We start from the raw sequence: 17,158 nt of genomic DNA on the forward strand, positions 1-17,158 counted from the left end.
AATCAGCTATGATTGAAGTGCATACAAGCCTAGTAAATAAGTAAATAAATAATAATGTTAGAAGAATAGATAAAACTGAAGGCTAAACATACTGAGTTGTAATTATCACTGGTTAATTGTTCTATGTACTGCTTGTCCTTATTTGAATCTTCGGACATAATCTTCTGAAACCAGGCCCTTTATTTTTCCTCCACAGACTGAAACACAATAGAAATCTATTATTTGAGCAGTGCAAATATACAGCCTCCTTTGTTAATAATTCTAAAAATGTTTTAGTCAAGCTATTGAAAGCTTTCAGTACAGTATATCATAAAAACACAAATAAAATAATTTTAAAAATCAACAATTAAAATTACAGTTTAAAGAAGCAACAATTAGAATACCATTGAAACAGACTAATTAAAAGCACTACATATCAGATGAAGTACCAGGAAATTAAAAAGCTCTAGGTTGAAACAGTAAGTGAACAGGTGCTACATGGACATTTCTGGAAATAGTATTCCTTATCTTGAGCACCTACTTCAAATGACCCACCCCTGAGTTGGCACCTGATACATTTGGAGTAGGGCCTTAGGTTATGGTCTCAGGACTCAGACAGGAATATATGGCAGAGATGTTCTTCCACATAGAGTAACATAATGGAACTGGAAGAAAATTGGGAACCAATAAATAAAATATGTACTGTCATTATGATGATAACACTCAATTCCATTTGGTATTTTAGCTACCTTATTTTGTACCAACCTAAATATTTCAGTCAAGCATCCAGACAGCCCCATGAACAATTCTGCAATATCCTTAATGGTTATTTGCAATACTCCCCCACCAAAAATATTGATAATTTTCAGTCACTTATACTTTTTGGGTGTTGATACTAATTTGAACAGGCTATTCACTATAGTCCCAATTCTATTCTCACAACCATATATGTTTTTCCCAAACCTTATGCAATATTCTCACTTTATTTAAATGTTTTACTATTACTATATTATCCATGGGTTTATAATTGAGGAAAACATAAATCTCTCTTTTTCATTTATTAAATTCTTTGGGCCTCATGTGACTTTGTTTTAATTATAATTTATCTTTACCTTTATCTTTACCTGTTTATCATCCTGGCATCTTTACCCTTCTTTTTGTTTCTTTTTTTTAACGTTTTAAACAATTTTAAACTGTCCAGAGTTGCTGGGAGTCAGGCCGCATATACATTTAATAAATTATTATTATTAAATTATTATTATATGCCATGTGAGATATACAAAAATGTATCCATAAAAACCAGATAAGATATGACACAATGACTGCCTCTTCTGTCTCACTTTTGCTGTCTGGTAAAACTTCTTAAAATCTGATTAAAAGGTTGTATTATACAGTGGTACCTCTACTTATGAACGTAATCCGTTCTGTGACTCTGATCGCAAGTCGAGTTGGTCGCAAGTCAAGGTAAATTTTCCCATAAGGTTCAATGTAAATACGGTTAATCCGTTCCGCCCTCCGAATTTGGGCGTACCCCGAAGCAAATTTTCCCATAAAGTTCAATGTAATTACCGTTAATCCGTTCTGGCGTCCGCGGACCACGCATCAGGGGCAGAAAAGCACCCGCGTGCTGCGCGGCGGGGTGGCAAAACGCCCGCGCACCGCGTGGCGGCAAAACGCCCGTGCGCCACGTGTCAGGGGCAGAAAAGCGCCTGTGCACCACGCGGCGCAGCGGCAAAATGCCCGCGCGCCGCGCGTCAGGGGTGGAAAAGCACCTGCGCACCACGGCGGCAAAACGCCCGTGCGCCGCACGTCAGGGGCAGAAAAGCGCCCGCGCGCCACGCATCAGGGGCGCGGCGGGGCGGCAAAACGCCCGCGTGCCATGCAGCGGGGCAGAAAAATGCCCACGGACCACGTGTCAGGGGCAAAAAAATGTCCGCAGACCACGTGTCAGGACGGAAAAATGGCCGCGGACCACGTGTCAGGTGGAAAAATGGCCGTACCTCGAGGTGGAGTTCGCACATCGAGGTAAATTTTTGGAGCCAGAGCTGGTCATATCTTGAAAATTTCGTAAGTAGGGGCGTTCGTAAGTAGAGATACCACTGTATAATGTTTTAAAAATATAACCTTTAAATATATTTGTGAAGACAGAGCTAATAATTTCCACTGTCTCCCAGTAATGTTACCCTCATACAGCAAAACATAAATCAAGAATAATGATCCACTGAAGGTGTGACTGACCATAAAGTCTAAGGACTTAAGGCTGCCAGTCTTGTGGCTGCCTCACATATTGGTTGGGGAGGAGGTGAGGGCATTGTTATGAAGACAAGGCAGAAAAAAGAGGTTATTGTGTTGACGTAGATGAGTTGGGGAAAGGCCCTGTTACAGCTAAGCCCAAGAGTCTTTGGTACTTTAAAGACAGACTTTGCTTAAGCTGTAGCTAGAAGTCAGGCAGAGAAGCATCTGGGAAAGGCAGGCACATTTTTAAGAGCATTCCAATGCTAAAGGCAAGAAACTGTGTTATTCAATCTAAAATACTTATCATGATTGTCTCTGCAAGCAATTATCTTGCATGAAAGAAAAGTATTTTAGCACAAGGATGGGTATATAGTTCTCCCAAGTACTGTACTTAAATACAACCCCTTGAAATCCTCAGCTTGCAGTAAGAGCTGTGATTCCAGCTGGAAGGTCAACCTAGATTGCAAGTTTCCTCCTAGTGCACCTTAAAGCAATATGCACACACATGCTCTAAGGAAGTGTTTCTCAAGCTTAGCAACTTTAAGATATGTGGACTTCAGCTCCCAGAATTCCCCAGCCAGCATGCTGGGTTTCTAGATAATTTCTACTGGATGGAGATAGATCCAACTAAACAGATGGATTTATTCCATCAAAATGGTGGATGGGGAGGGCATCAATAACTAATTATTTCAGGAGCCCAAGAGTAAGTCTCAAGTGCAACTTGAAAGCATCACAAGTCCAAATGGAACTGAATTTCAGTGTCTGCCCGTTTCATTTCACTGAATGTTGAAGATTATGGCTCAAGATTTAGAAGATGAGTCTGGAAATTATCTCACATCATAACCCACCAGTCAGATCCTCCCTGCCCGATCTCACTTGAGTTCTGAAGAATTCAAAAGCTTGCACGCTATTAACTGATAATCTGCTCGGCCTCATAAAGCTACTCCCCTAACATGGGACGCTGGAATCCACTGCCTGCGATGCTCTTCCGTTACCTTCATTCATACAGCGCTCACTTAGAAACATTCGCACTCAGCGAGGCACGCTTCTGTTCTGCTCCCTCACCTTTGTATGAACGCGTGAGGTCTGATTCCCGAGTGCGGGGAAAGAAGAGGAACCCCTAACCCCGCATGGCTAAACTTCAACCCCGACCTTGGCGCCAAGCCCCGCAGCAAAATCAAACCGCTGCGCTGCCGGAGCGTGGCCTCGGCAGCCTCTCGTGGCCCGTGATGGCGGCGGCTGCCATGCATTCCAACGGGGAGACCGTTGCTATAGCAACCGCGAGCGAGCTGCTTCTTTCCTAGAATCGTTCGCCTTCACCGCTCCGTCTCCTGGGAGGCGTCTTTCCTGGGAAAGGCCCGAAATAGACGCCCCCGCTTTCCCCTCGAATACGCTGCCGTGTCCTGCCGAAGAAATGGGCACTGTCTTCAAGCAATGAAAACGCGGGCGCAAACTCCTGAATTTGTAACCGAGCTAGGCAGGCTACTTCCCTTTGTTCTCTATCCCAGGCAGGCTTCTTCCACTTGGAAGAAATTCAGCATAACTCCTATCACACTCGTATCGCTGTGCTGCATCAGAAACCCCACCTGTGGGATTCTACCGTTCCTTCATAACTGCTAACAGCACAGGACTCCAAGCAGAGAAGGAGAAGAGAGGCAAATAACTGAGTACTCTTCTCTTAATTAGCTTGTACTCACCGGTTGCACTGTGCCCTATTTGCAACTCTGCTACTTACTGAGAGAGAGTTGGTGAAATCACTTCGAGGGGGCAACAGCACTCCTACCTGCCTGCTGGCATTGCGAAGGTTGTTGGTTCCCCTCCCAGTCTTCCTGTCCTGGAAAGATCCCGCAGAAATTGACAAGAGCTCATCTCAACTCTGAATCCCCATGCAGTGAAATGGAGAGGACTTGCAACTTCTGGTTGTAGCTGTCCACATTTCTGAACACTGTGAGACAATCTGCCACCTGTACAAATACATCATGCTTTTATATTTGATATGGAATAGGTACATTAACTGAAAATTATGTGTATATAAGTCTTTTGTTTCTGACTTTGGCAGCAGTTGGCAGTATTAGTACTCTGATTAGTCTTTCCCATGTGATACCATTTTTGGAATATGTAAGGAATTTCAGCCAGCCCACAAGCTGTCATTTCCCATTTTTTGTGTAAACACAGAATGTAAACACTGAAATAGATTTGGGAAGAGCATTCATTTTGACGGATTAAATGAAATGTTGCTAAGCATAGAGTTGTTTAATAAATTTGCAGCTGTTTTCTGCTGTTGTCTTTTTATGGGTTTATAATTTTAAATCGCATTTTACAATCAAGTAAATTGAATAATAATAAGACTGGGGAAATACTGAAAGAATCCTAATTCTTGAGATATAATAAATATCTTCAACAAGAAATGTTAAATTAAGCTTTAAGTAGCTTGATTTATAGCTATTTAGCTCACAGCAGCTAAAAAAGCAAAAGAGATTATGTAGCTAAAACCTTAGTATGCATTACTGAAAAGAAAAACAAAGGATTTGGTGCTTAGGATTCAAAAAGATAAATGTGGTGTGAGAAGCATGGATGAGAAAAAAATGAGCAAATTCACCTATGAATAAAGAATAGAAATGAATTATAGTAGTATAAATAATATCTTTTACATGTCATTGTAAAAGTGTTTGTCTCTTGGACACCTTTGCAACCTGTTCTTATACATAGCCTGCCAAAGGAATAAATACAGATTATGCAATTTAGAATCTATCAAGCTTCCCTCCCATGGACAGAAGATTGTAATCAATGGGAAATGTGAATCAGTAAGCTATAGCTTCCAGTTAATGAGAAGAGATGGGAGCTGTCTTATTCTGCTCATAAACATTTTCAGAATAGTTGCTTCACACGTTCATATTCAACTTATATCAGACTGATAGAATGTAGTCTTAACTGCACAGCATTAATGCTGATCATATATTATACAGTATGAACAGGAAAACACTGAATCATACTTTGGTTCCCTATGCAAGCACAAGGGTTTAATTTGCTCATTTGTAATTCTGAATCATTCTGTCTCTTGGAGCCTAATGGGATTCAAGATCTGAAGTTAGTTTAAGATACATTGTCAGATACTGCTTTCTTCTATAGCTCAGAGATCCGCTCATTGGGTTTTTTGTTTTTTTTTTACATGTGCCATTATAATAGAAGATATTTCCTCAATCTGGCATTCTCTAGATTTGATGAATTACTGTTCCCATAATAACCACTGAATTATGGGGACTGTATTCAAGCATGTCTAGAGGGTGCAAATTTTGGGAAGATTGAACAAGAACATATTTTCAGTAGTTCTTTGGGGTACACACTGTTGGATAATATGTATACAGAAGAGGTGTGGGAGGGAGTTTTATAAATTATTTATCTTAACAGTAGTGGTTTCCATAGTGATACACTTATACTAATGGCATAAGATACTCCAGGGAGCCTGATAATGCAGTGTATCTCTTTGTGTAATAATATTCATATTGGTTTACACTGAACTTACACTGCCATGCATTATATATATGCTAATAGGTAAATAGGTTAGCATTCATTGATTCATTTGGAAGAGCTTTATTGAAGTCATATCTAATTTCTGAGTAAGCTTTCATAAGATGCTTGTAGTAGAAGCTTATGGTAAAGCATATTAAACATCTACTATACATATTAGGATACATGCACAACTGTATATTATAGTTAGAAAAATTACAATGGCATGCACAGGTTATATGTATTAACATGAAAATATTTTTAGTTCCTGCTGAATCTGAAGATGGCACAGCCAGATTTTTAACTATTTTTTCTCCTCGTTCCTATCCCACCTGTTTGTAGGTTTCTGCTGAATTAATTACTTCCCCACCCCTTGGCCTTCTATCAGTTTACATGAGGAAGTTGTTATTGGTCTGAAGCATGCACCAACTTTAAAAGAATTCAATCCAAGCATTATTACAATTTTTAAAACAAATTTATAGTAAAAGAATGAAAGCATATCTATATTCTTAACTATGTTCATAAATATTAGAAGATGAAGCCATGATTGAGACTCTACTACCTCTTAGGAAACTGAGAACAAGAATCAAGAAAGGTTGAATATCATATAGAAGACATTTAAGATGCAATCCTATACTGTACAGAAATCCTCCAGTTCAATTGTTACAGTATGTTGTGGTCATGCTGCTAATAGGATAGCAGTGCATTTCCAGATCCAGGATATTTATTTTATTTTTATTTATTTATATTTCAAATTTGTCACCATCCATCTCACTGCAGAATGACTCTGGGCGGTTTACAGTAAAAAGAATAATATTAATTAAAATAGTATAAATATTAATTAAAATACATCACAATAAGACTTCCTATATAAATAATAAATATCTTCCAAGAGACTGATGTTAACTAGGAATTATTAGACTCAGGGAGCATCTTCAAGGTGCCAGCCACCCTTAGGGTTGGTTATATCCCTTCTTGCCCCACACGAGTTGGCAGAGCCAGGTCTTCACCCATTTCTGGAAGGCTGGGAGAGTGGGGGCCTGCCTCATCTCTGGGGGAAGTGTGTTCCATAGGGTGGGGGCAACAGCAGAGAAGGCTGTCCTCCTGGGCCCTGCCAGTTGACATTCTTTTGTAGACCCCGGATGGGACAGGTCGACATAATGGGAATGAAACGGTCCCTCAGGTAACCTGGTCCCATGCCATGTAGGGCTTTAAAGGTGATAACCAACACCTTGAATTGGACCTGGAAGCAAATTGGCACCCAATGCAGCTCCTGCAGCAAAGAAGTTACATGTGCCATCCTTGGGACATCCAAAAGTGCCCATGTGGCTGCATTTTGCACCACCTGTAGTTTCTGGATACTCTTCAAGGGTAGTCCCACATAGAGTACATTGCAATAGTCCATACGGGAGATGACTAGGGCATGAGTGACTGACCAGAAAGCCTCCTTATCCAGGAAAGGGCATAACTGGCGCACAACACAAAGTTGAGCAAAGACCCTCCTGGCCATGACTGCCACCTGCTCCTTAAGCAGGAGTCGTGAGTCCAGTAGGACCCCCAGATTCTGCACAGGGTCTGTCTGGGACAGTGCCTCCAGAACCAAAGATGGTAAACTCCCAGATACAGAGGAGTCCCCAACCCACAGCAACTCCAGTTTACCAGGATTCAGCTGCAGCCTGTTGTTCCTCATCCAGACCCCCACAGCCTCCAGGCACCTCAAAAAGGTGGTCACAGCATCACTCAAATCACCCAGGATGGAGATGTATAATTGGGTATCATCTGCATATTGATGATACCTCATCCCATGGTGGCGGATGATCTCACCCAGTGGTTTCATGTAGATGTTAAAAAGGAGTGGAGAGAATACTGAACCCTATGGCACCCCACAAAGGAGGAGCCACGAGCTGGACCTCTCACCTCCTATCAATACTGATTGGGACCAGCCTTGAAGGAAGGAGGTAAAACAGTGCAAAACTGCACTGCCCACTCCCAACTCCCCAAGCCAACCCAAAAAGATACCATGGTTGATGGTATTGAAAACTGCTGAGAGGTCAAGAAGAACAAGGATGGATGCACTACTCCCATCCCGCTTCCACCAGAGATCATCCAAGAGTGTGACCAATGCTGTTTCAGTCCCATATCTGGGCCTGAAACCCAACTAAAAAGGGTCCAGATAATCCATTTCATCCAGGATCCTCTGGAGCTGCAGTGCCACCACTTTCTCAACTGCCTTCCCTAAAAAGGAGAGGTGGGAAACTGGATGAAAATTGTCCAGTATGGTGGGATCCAGTGATGGTTTCTTGAGGGAGTGCACCAGCACCTCTTTAAAGGCAGCCAGAAACACCTCCTTTCTCATGGATGAATTCACCATTGCCTGGACCCACCCATGTGTCACTTCCTGAGCTGCCTTAACCAGCCAGGAGGGGCATGGATCTAATTGACAGGTGATGGCATTTACAGACTGGAGGACCCTGTCCACTTCCTCAGCCCCAACAGGATCAAACTGTTCCCAGATAACAGGGTAAACATGATCTCCAGGCATCTCCACAGGCCATGCCCCACACTTGGTATCCAACTGGGAACAGATCTGAGGGATTTTATCCTCCAGATGCCCAGAAAACTCCTCAGCATGGCCTTACAGGTGGGCCATTGGGCCGTCCTTTCCCAGAAGAGATTGGGTGATCTTAAACAGGGCTGCCGGGCAGCATTTTGCAGATGCAATAAGAGTGGAGACATATTGGTGTTTCGCCACTCTTACTGCCACACGGTAGGCCTTAATAGCATCTCTAGCCTGTGTTTGGTCAGGTTCGGTCCTTGTTGTCCTCCAGCAGGGCTCTAGAGGTGTCTTAATCCTTTTCAGGAGCCTCAACTCCTCCGTAAACCATGGGGAGTATCGGGCTTGATGGGTCAAGAGAGGTCTCACGGGTATGGGATATACAGGATTGGTTGGCCCTTCCTCCTCGGTCACTATTTATTTATTTGTTTTGATTAATGAAGACATATATAGAACTTGCTACCCTTCAAATAATGCTAAAATGTAACTCCCAAGAGTTTTTATCAGCATGAATTATTGTGAGGGATTCTGGGAGTTCTAATTCAGCAACATTTGAAGAGCCAGACAGTTCTTCAATCCTAAGGCAAGGATTCATCCTAGAGTTTTCTGGGGCTATTCCAAGTGGGCTGAATGAATATTAGAAAAAAGCAATTACACAGTAGCGCTTAGTGTTAGGATAGAGTTGGGAAAAAAGAAATAGTAATCATCAAATAAATAATAACAATATTTCCTGGAGTTGTGTAATACCAGGGCAGGGGTAAAATTGGGTAGATGAGCAACAGCAATAATAAGATAAGCATCTGTGTGATATCAAAGATAAGGTAGAGAAAACAGTGGGTAATAATTCTGCTTCCATAAATGAGTGTTCAGATTGTGCCACTTTCTGCCTTTCATTTCCTTGATGGACATTTTCTGGCAAGGAAAAAGATGGAAGAAGTTGTAGGAAATATAGGAGAGTTACAAATAAAAGCTGAGGTTGCCTGGATCCACCATAAAATTCTGTGAATATGATCGGCCATTTGAGAGTAAACGCTGTGTCTAGATGCACCAATAGAGCAATAACATGAGTCTATCAGAATCTATATGCTACAGTATAGCTTAGCTGGTTCACAGGAAAGTTTTCTTGAGTTGTATATGGGAGGAAATCATGCACATAAGTCAGAACCATACAAAATTCTATTTCATGCCGAATATATGTGGTAAAGTAAGGTAACTTCAATGATCATCATTATTGATGGTGCAAATAAGTTTTCTCTCTAATCAAGTAGTGGAGGACATGTTATTCATAGAGTAGCTGTGAGAGATTATAATTTTTATTGGGATACTAGATATTTTGAGAAGAGGTTAGTTTTTACTGAAAATTCATCCTATTTTGGAATCGAAGAGACCAGAAAACTACTGATTCATCTGAACTTTCATCTTTTCTTAGCTAAAATCTGCCAACTAAATCTACTAGTGACACCATGGTATACTGTACATACAAGATATCTGGAACTAGGTAGTTTAATTTATAAATGAAAGCATCAGGATGACTCAAGATGGGTTGTTGCCTGAACTGGTGTTTCTACTCCACCCCCACCCCCACCATTCCATCTACACAAGCTGACCAGACTGTCAGTTGTCTCTCACTTAAATGAAGGTTGCCTCTTTCATACTAAAGGTAAAAGGAAAGTTAAGGAAAGCGGGAAGATTATGTAACATATCCCTTCCACAGATCACTGCCACTCTGTGTCCTTCAATATCTGAAGCCTGAAGTGGCCACTTAATCTTCTTTATAGGTGAACCAGTTCTGTTTGAAATGTTCCATTCATGAAAACAAAAGTTCCTTTATATAGCACACATATATAACTTGCCAGAAATCCCCCTTCACAAGAAAAACTAAGACAAAACCAAACCATATTATGTGGGACCCAGGCCAATAACTTTTTTCTGGAACTGTAATTCGTAGAATTTAACAGTCTACAAATTCTTTACCCAGAATGATAGCTAGTTTTGTAATTCTTTGGAAATTTCCATTTATACTTAGTGATAAAACATCACAAGGGAGTACCATTTAGATTATGAGACTAGCATATCAAATTTGCCTACATTCATGGGAGAGTTCAATTCATGGGCTCAAATTAAGGTTTGTGTATAAATGCCCAAACACAAAACATACAAAATTGGGAAATATGAGTCCATGTTTCAGGAATTCTAGATTACAGAATTCTAGATTAACTTTGCATATATTAACAATTTTATTTTAGAAAAAGAATGCAAGCTATTTTATAGGAAACATAGCAGTTTTCAAGGTTCTTTGCTGATTTATCAGTTGAATACTTCAGCAGATTTTCATAATTTTCTGAAAAGTAAGCAGAAGAGCAAAGTTTCACATTGCTGACCCTTATTCACAAAGCCATCTGCTGTGTAAAACGTTAATATTTTGGATGGAAGGGTGGAAACAAAAGTTATATGTAATGAAGATAGAAGCTTCAGATACCATCAGAGACAAGCAAGAATTCTGGGTGATTATATTATTCCAAATTGTGCCAATTCATGAAGTTCCAGATGGCTGAAAGCTTCCCAGGGGCAGATCACAGTGATATCTGCAAGAGAGACAAAGAAATTGCTGCAGCTGATCAAACTGTAACAAGGTCATATAAGAAGGAATTCTATGAGTTGAATCTTCATGCAAAAACATCCAATCTAACAATTTTTCTTAAAATGTAGTTAACTTTATTATTATGGTCCATGACTAAAACAGTACAATTTCTAGGCAATTAAAAATAAAGTGGAGCGTTATATAACAAGTAAAGCATAAAAAATAAAATACTCTGAACTAATTTACTGAATTACTAAGACAATTAAACAAATTGCCTGTTATTAAAAGCAAGATCAGTAAGAGACTTAATTCAAAGTCTCTTACTAATTTAGTGTGACTAAAATTGTTGGCTACTTAAATGATACAGTAGCTCTTGGAAGATTGATATGAATAAATGTCAATTATCACTGGATGTTACTCAATATTGTAAAATCGAAAATCACAGCCTTAAAATTGCGCCCTGAGGTTCCATAACATTCTAAACTGGGAAAACTAAATGATTTTGTGACAATGGTAATGGCATTCAAGAAAAATTTAGCTATTCTCCTGGAGGTCATTTCTAAAGTGACCTTAAAGTGTACATTTGCACATAAAATGGAGCATATGAAGTGCAAGGAAGACAGCCCTTAATCTAACATATGCTATTAGGCAGATTAGGAATTGATGGCTATTTTGTTCTATTTCTGGTGTGAAATGTCATACAATTTCATTTCTAAAACCATTATAAATTACTTGCTAATTACAAGCCATTTATTTTCATTTTGTAGATAATAACTATCTCTTTTTTGTTATGGTATCTCAGAAGAGAAGGCAGATTAGGGGGAATAACTAAAGGCATTTCTGAATCCTATCAAAATCTTTTGCGGTATGCAGATATTCTGTTAGAATAATTTCAGTGGTTTGAATAAGACTAGTTTTGCTATCTGTCAAAAATCCAGCTCTAGTGAGTCATGCATATAATCATTAACAGTTCTTGCATTGTACTTGAATCTTTTATAACTGTATGTCTCACCTGAAATGGTGTGCCATATATAGTACAAATTCATTGATAAAGACCAGCTGTTAGTTACATTATACACATTTATTTATTTATTTATTTATTTATTTATTTATTATTTATAACACTTATATAGCTTATGTAACATAACCCTGGGTGGCTTACAAACAACAACAAAAAACAGTAAAAATCATAAAAACCACTATCAGGAAGACAGTCCAAAGGAAATGAGAAAAAATCCCCACCTCAAATAATTTCATTGAATTGAAACTAAATACTCTTTAACAGAATTTATATATATATATATATATATATATAGAGAGAGAGAGAGAGAGAGAGAGAGAGAGAGAGAGAGAAGAGGGGGGAAAGTATAGTAAAGTATAGTAACCCACAAACAGGAATAGTTATAGAACAGAATTTAACTTTAGAGGTTTTTTTCCACAGACAAATGCAGTAAGATAAGAGTGTTATCCTTTTCTGACCTACCAAGGTAAAGGGCGTTATTAAATCTGTGTGCTACCAGGTCATATAGAGTACACACATAACTGTCTCAGTTTCTCCCAGCAAGCATGGATATAAGTAATCTTTCATTGGGGTGTTCTTATATTTCCCTTCCATTAACATGGATGGCAGAACAATAACCTGGTCCATCAAAAAGCTTTCCAGTAAGGCAAACACAGGATATTAACTAGATAATTGGCTGAAGTAAAAGGTCTTCCAGACCAATCATCTCAACAGGTGAGTGTGGTACTTTCTTGTGATCAGTGTTGAATACATACTAGTGCCTTAGCTACATTTTAGTTTTCTCAAAACCATGTGAGATCAAATATTGTACTGAGATTTCATAATATATTAGATCGAGTTCAGTGCCTTTCTTCTAGGATAATAGAAAGCTGCCCCAAAGGACTAAAGAGTTAAGGAAGCCATCAATGAAAACACTTTAGTCATAATTTTAAATAAGAAAACTACATGTAAGCTTCTAGAAAAGCTAGTCTAGATTTCAAATGAAGTAAAGAACTGGAGACACCTTGAAGAACATGAAGGAATTTAGGATTATATTGTATGGGTAGATTCTCAAGAAAGCAATACTGCAGTTGCATTGGTTCCAATTTGTGGAGGGTTTTATAGGTTAAAACTAGTATTTTAAATTGCACTCAGAAGCTTATTGGCATCCAATCTAGGCCTTAAGCACAGATTTAATAGGCTCTTGGGAGTTAGTACCTACCAGGAGACAGACTAGAACATTCTGTATCTATTGAAGCTTCTGGCTGCAAAGGCAGCCCATGTGCAGTGGTCCAGACATGTAATGATAAAGACATGAGTAAGGACCGAGTCAAATGCTACTTTTAAATCAATAGAGACTTTTCAAATAGGTGACATGTATTAATACACTGATCAAGGATTGATCAACCTGCCTCCAAACCCGTTTGTTTTCTGGCCTATACATTGCCCTGCACCTGCCAACTGACTAATTTCTCATAAAGATGGCTGCTGTAAAATTTATTGATCATACTTAGGAGACTAATCAGGTGAATTAACTAGTCATAACATTATTCTCTGTATTAAATAGTTGTAAGAGAAAATTTAATAGCATAATTCTCCTATATTGTTTACCTGTTCCAAGTCCTTCCATTCCTGGGATATCATCTCCAAAACTATGGACAAAGAAAAAAGAGAAAGAAGATGTATGAGAGGAAGAAAGGGAAGGAGGGAGGGAGATAGAGAAAATATCATATATGCAACAATATTTTTTTTCTAACCCAAGAGCAGAATAACAAAAAATGAGTATGTGAGAACTTCTTCAACTGTAGGACTTGAATGTGGTTTTCATTAGCATGTTGTTGCATTTCTGTCGGGTTCAGCCCAAGAACAGCAACGAGGCAGTCCAGTCCAGTCCAGTCCAGTTCCTTTATTAGCTCACACCTAATAGACAAAATCTCGCCAGACTAAACCTATGCTAAAGCAACTAGTGGCTATAACCCATGAGCCTCTAGGGAGGGGCCAGCCACATCCTCTTCGTCTTCCCACACTCTTGCTGTGGGCTGAGGAGGTGCTTGCCCTGGAATGTCTCTCCCCTCTCCTGACAACCTTGAAGTTGCATTCCAGAATCTTCCCTGTTCATGCCATCCATTACCTCTTTACTCGGTCATGTTCTGATCTAAAATGTAGACTGTCTGGACAAATGGAAGGACAATGTTAAATAAGATGCAATCTATTTCTTGAAATCAGTTACATGCTAATTGTTTAGGTCAAAGGAATTAAAGCTCTCTTAATATCTAGTGAACTTTCAGTGTGCAAATTGGCTGCCTTCAGAAATAACAGGAACAACAGTAAGAAATGCTATTTCAATTAAAAAACAAAGACCAAAGCAAATAAACACAATACTTGCAGCTCTTTGAAAATCTTTCTGTCATCAAGCCACCCTGATTGACTTTGTTAACATGGGGGTCTATACACAATTATCATGGGTGTCTTATCTAAGGCCTGAAATATAAAACAAACACAGAAATATGTCCCATTTAGATATGATTATATACATATACCTTTGATCTTTAAGCCAATAGCCAAAGAGGCACTGGTATTGGCAAGTTATTCAGTTTGATAATTCAGAAAATTTCATCATGCCATCTTATAAGTAACCCAAGAATCCCAAATAATTTTATGTCTTTAGTTGTGAAAGGGGGTCTATGTAGACCAGCTCTTATCAACTATACTCCATTTACTCCATATTCCATTTACAATACAATCCTATGTATATATTCTCAGAAGTAAATCCCATTATCTGTCATGGGGCTTACTCCCTTGTACTTCATTAAGATTGCACCAAGATAGCTACTATACTTGCAGTTTACAACATGGTTTGAAATATAGTATAGTTTTTATGCATTATCTATATATATGGCACTTAAGGATGAGAAACTAAGACAAGGCAGACAGGAGGAAGAGAATTAAAGGCAGTGGTAGAAGAAGGAAGAATGTGTATATGTATTTGTATGAGTACACACACACATGCACACGAATATATTCATATACATACATATCGCCCCTTCCACCAAGAATGTATATTTTTACTGCAATTCATGTTTATCTGAAAGTTCCACTGAACCAAGGACCTTATTTCTAAGGAGGTATGTACAGGATTGCACTATCAATTATAGTGGGGAATGGGAGACATTAGGTTGATGCTTCTTTAAGTGTGATTGGGTATTGTCAAGAAGCCTTCCAAAAAGTCAATGTCTAGACCTGCTGAGAATTAAGACAGCTACAATTTAAGTCTTCTGGAAGGAACACATTGGAGAAGGCTGTTGCAGAATCTTCAAATACATAAGATTAGAATGCCTACCCTTTTACTCCTTTCTTAGGAGGCTTGCTCTTGAATTGTCTTGTTTGCCTTTGCTTGAATTTAGGAGGCCCCTTGCGTGGGGTGGTTGGCCCAGTTGGATTTGTTCCCACTGTGTCTTTTGTGTTGAGGTTAGTGGCTGCAGAGATATTGTTATCAGACATTCTTCAATTACAGTAAGATACTTAGCTTTTTAAGATTCTTCTCTCTAAAAGAGAAAGTAATGCAGTTAATAAAATCAGAGAAGGGAGTGTCTTATAACATACAATATTTGATGCCACAAAGATCGAAAATTCTAACCAGTACAGAGTTATTATGCGCCTCAAGCTAAATAGACAGGTGAAGACTCCTGACTGTCACATTGTGTTACTTCATCCCTTCCTTCTCACCCACCTGAAACAGAGGATCTGGCTTTCCTTTTTTGTTGTTTCATGTATACATCTGTAATTCTCCTTTATCAGTGTTAGAATAAACTCCACGAATAATGTTCACTCAGAAGAAAATGTGATTGAATTCAGTGGGGATTTAATTAGGCTGTGATATTAAGCATATTTACTTTGGAAGTCCCATTAAAGAGAGTGTGAGTGTGTATGTGTGTGTGTGTATAAGTAGACATAGGTTCATTGTTGTTGTGTATTGGACTAGTGATTACTTTTCCTCCTGGTAACTTTTTAGGTATATACTGTATTTTGCCATTCTTGATTTAAGGAACATGTATTTTCATCTTGCAGGTAGGAGGGTGAGAGGAAAGCATTAACCAGGCTGAAGATGAAATTTATAGCAGAACCAAAAATTTAGTCTAACTCCTAATTTCCTGAATACCATTATAGGACCAGATTCCTTGCTAAATTCAATGGAATTGTACCAGTTTGCATTAGCACAAATATATCTCTAGAGTCTCAAGGACAGCACAATTTGTTCTTTGTATGTGAATATGCTGCTTAAAGAAATAGTATAAAACAGGGACAATTAAAGTTAACTTATTTTGTCTGCTTTCACATGAAAAACAGTGGGTAAGAAAAACTCTTCATCATATAACAAAAGGTTCTCACATATAGTACTGCTTTAGGTCTTAGAGCAATTCTTTCACACCAAAACCTGAAACATATTAATAGGTTCTCTAACAATGACCTTGCCTAATTATTATAAGCCAGTGAATCTGTCTTTGGGTGGCTTTTATCAAATGTGACCACACTTTATAGCTGATTTCTATACTTCAAATAAGTTATTTAGGTGTTCAACATCACTATAATGCATCCAATGCCTAACAGTAACTGAACATCTTCCCCACCGCTACCACTTGCCTATCTATTTAGGTTTTTATTTATTTATTTATTTATTTATTTATTTATTTTTGCTTGCTATCTTCACCAAGCAAATCCTTTATGATCTTACCTTGCTGAAGAAATGTCCAATGCTAATAAAATTGCTCACAGTTCTTGGAAAATGTGTAATCCTATGATGACCAAATCAGTGTAGGCATTAGCTGTGAATTAGGACTTGAAGACTGCTGTACAAAAAAGGTGTCCTTTCTCTTCCCACTTTTCTCTGCCCTTCCCAGCATGAAACTCAGTGTATTGCAACTGTCTCTGACATATCCTTATTTAGCATAGGAGTCAATCTATCTTGCTTGCGTTGATGGCTAATTTTACCTAGTTTAATCTGTCCACAGAAGGTTCTTAATCATGATGCTGTCAGATGACAATCTACTTCCATGTTAATCTCTGTCCTTCTTTCCTCCTGTTTGTTGCCTTGTAACCAGGAATGCTTCTGTGCTAATGGGATTTAGTTTCTTCCTAATCCATTCCTTTTTCAGCTTTAATCTCTGATCCTTTAGGAAAGGCAAAGTAGATGCTTAGGCTGATGTTCTTTAGCAAGGCTAGGCAAAACTCTTCGTGGGTATTTCTGATCTTTTTTTATTTGTTGCTTTGGAAAAGCTGCTCATCCAGCCTCCATGTTGAATAG

General features: G+C 38.8%; 2 protein-coding genes across 3 annotated transcripts in view; both read right to left on the bottom strand.

Annotated features, from left to right (window-relative positions):
• AGBL3 (AGBL carboxypeptidase 3) overlaps positions 1-3,540 on the bottom strand; it is a 40,738-nt gene extending 37,198 nt beyond the window's left edge. Inside the window, exons 1-2 of the mRNA XM_088141931.1 lie at positions 3,280-3,540; positions 93-197 (exon numbers count right to left, since the gene is read on the bottom strand). Of these exons, the coding sequence (XP_087998057.1) occupies positions 93-158 (66 nt within the window). The 5' untranslated portion in view covers positions 159-197; positions 3,280-3,540. The remainder of the gene's footprint in view (positions 1-92; positions 198-3,279) is intronic.
• A 2,269-nt stretch (positions 3,541-5,809) lies between these two features.
• PDE6H (phosphodiesterase 6H) lies at positions 5,810-16,737 on the bottom strand. Of its 2 annotated transcripts, XM_007423196.2 has the most exons (5): positions 16,589-16,737; positions 15,197-15,401; positions 13,468-13,508; positions 10,755-10,860; positions 5,810-10,616 (listed from the first exon to the last, which is right to left on the bottom strand). In XM_007423196.2, exons 2-4 carry the CDS (start codon positions 15,355-15,357, stop codon positions 10,784-10,786), a joined length of 279 nt encoding a protein of 92 aa, XP_007423258.1. In that variant the 5' UTR covers positions 15,358-15,401; positions 16,589-16,737; the 3' UTR covers positions 5,810-10,616; positions 10,755-10,783. The 2 variants fall into 2 exon arrangements, with proteins under 2 accessions (XP_007423258.1, XP_087997670.1); XM_088141544.1 differs by having other exon boundaries at positions 5,810-10,860.
• Between the last annotated feature and the right edge of the window lie 421 nt (positions 16,738-17,158).

This window comes from Python bivittatus, unplaced genomic scaffold (genome assembly GCF_059951505.1).
Source record: "Python bivittatus isolate LINGU-HERP-01145 unplaced genomic scaffold, Pbiv_v1 ctg000330_np1212, whole genome shotgun sequence".
NCBI classification, from domain to species: Eukaryota; Metazoa; Chordata; class Lepidosauria; order Squamata; family Pythonidae; genus Python; species Python bivittatus.

Coding starts and splice junctions, on each gene's coding strand:
- PDE6H (XM_007423196.2), bottom strand. CDS start 15,357: ATGTCTGATAACAATATCTCTGCAGCCACTAACCTCAACACAAAAGAC. Junction 13,509..15,196: donor CCTAAGAAAGGAGTAAAAGG/GTAGGCATTCTA, acceptor CTTTGTCCATAG/TTTTGGAGATGATATCCCAG. Junction 10,861..13,467: donor AATGGAAGGACTTGGAACAG/GTAAACAATATA, acceptor TCTCTCTTGCAG/ATATCACTGTGATCTGCCCC.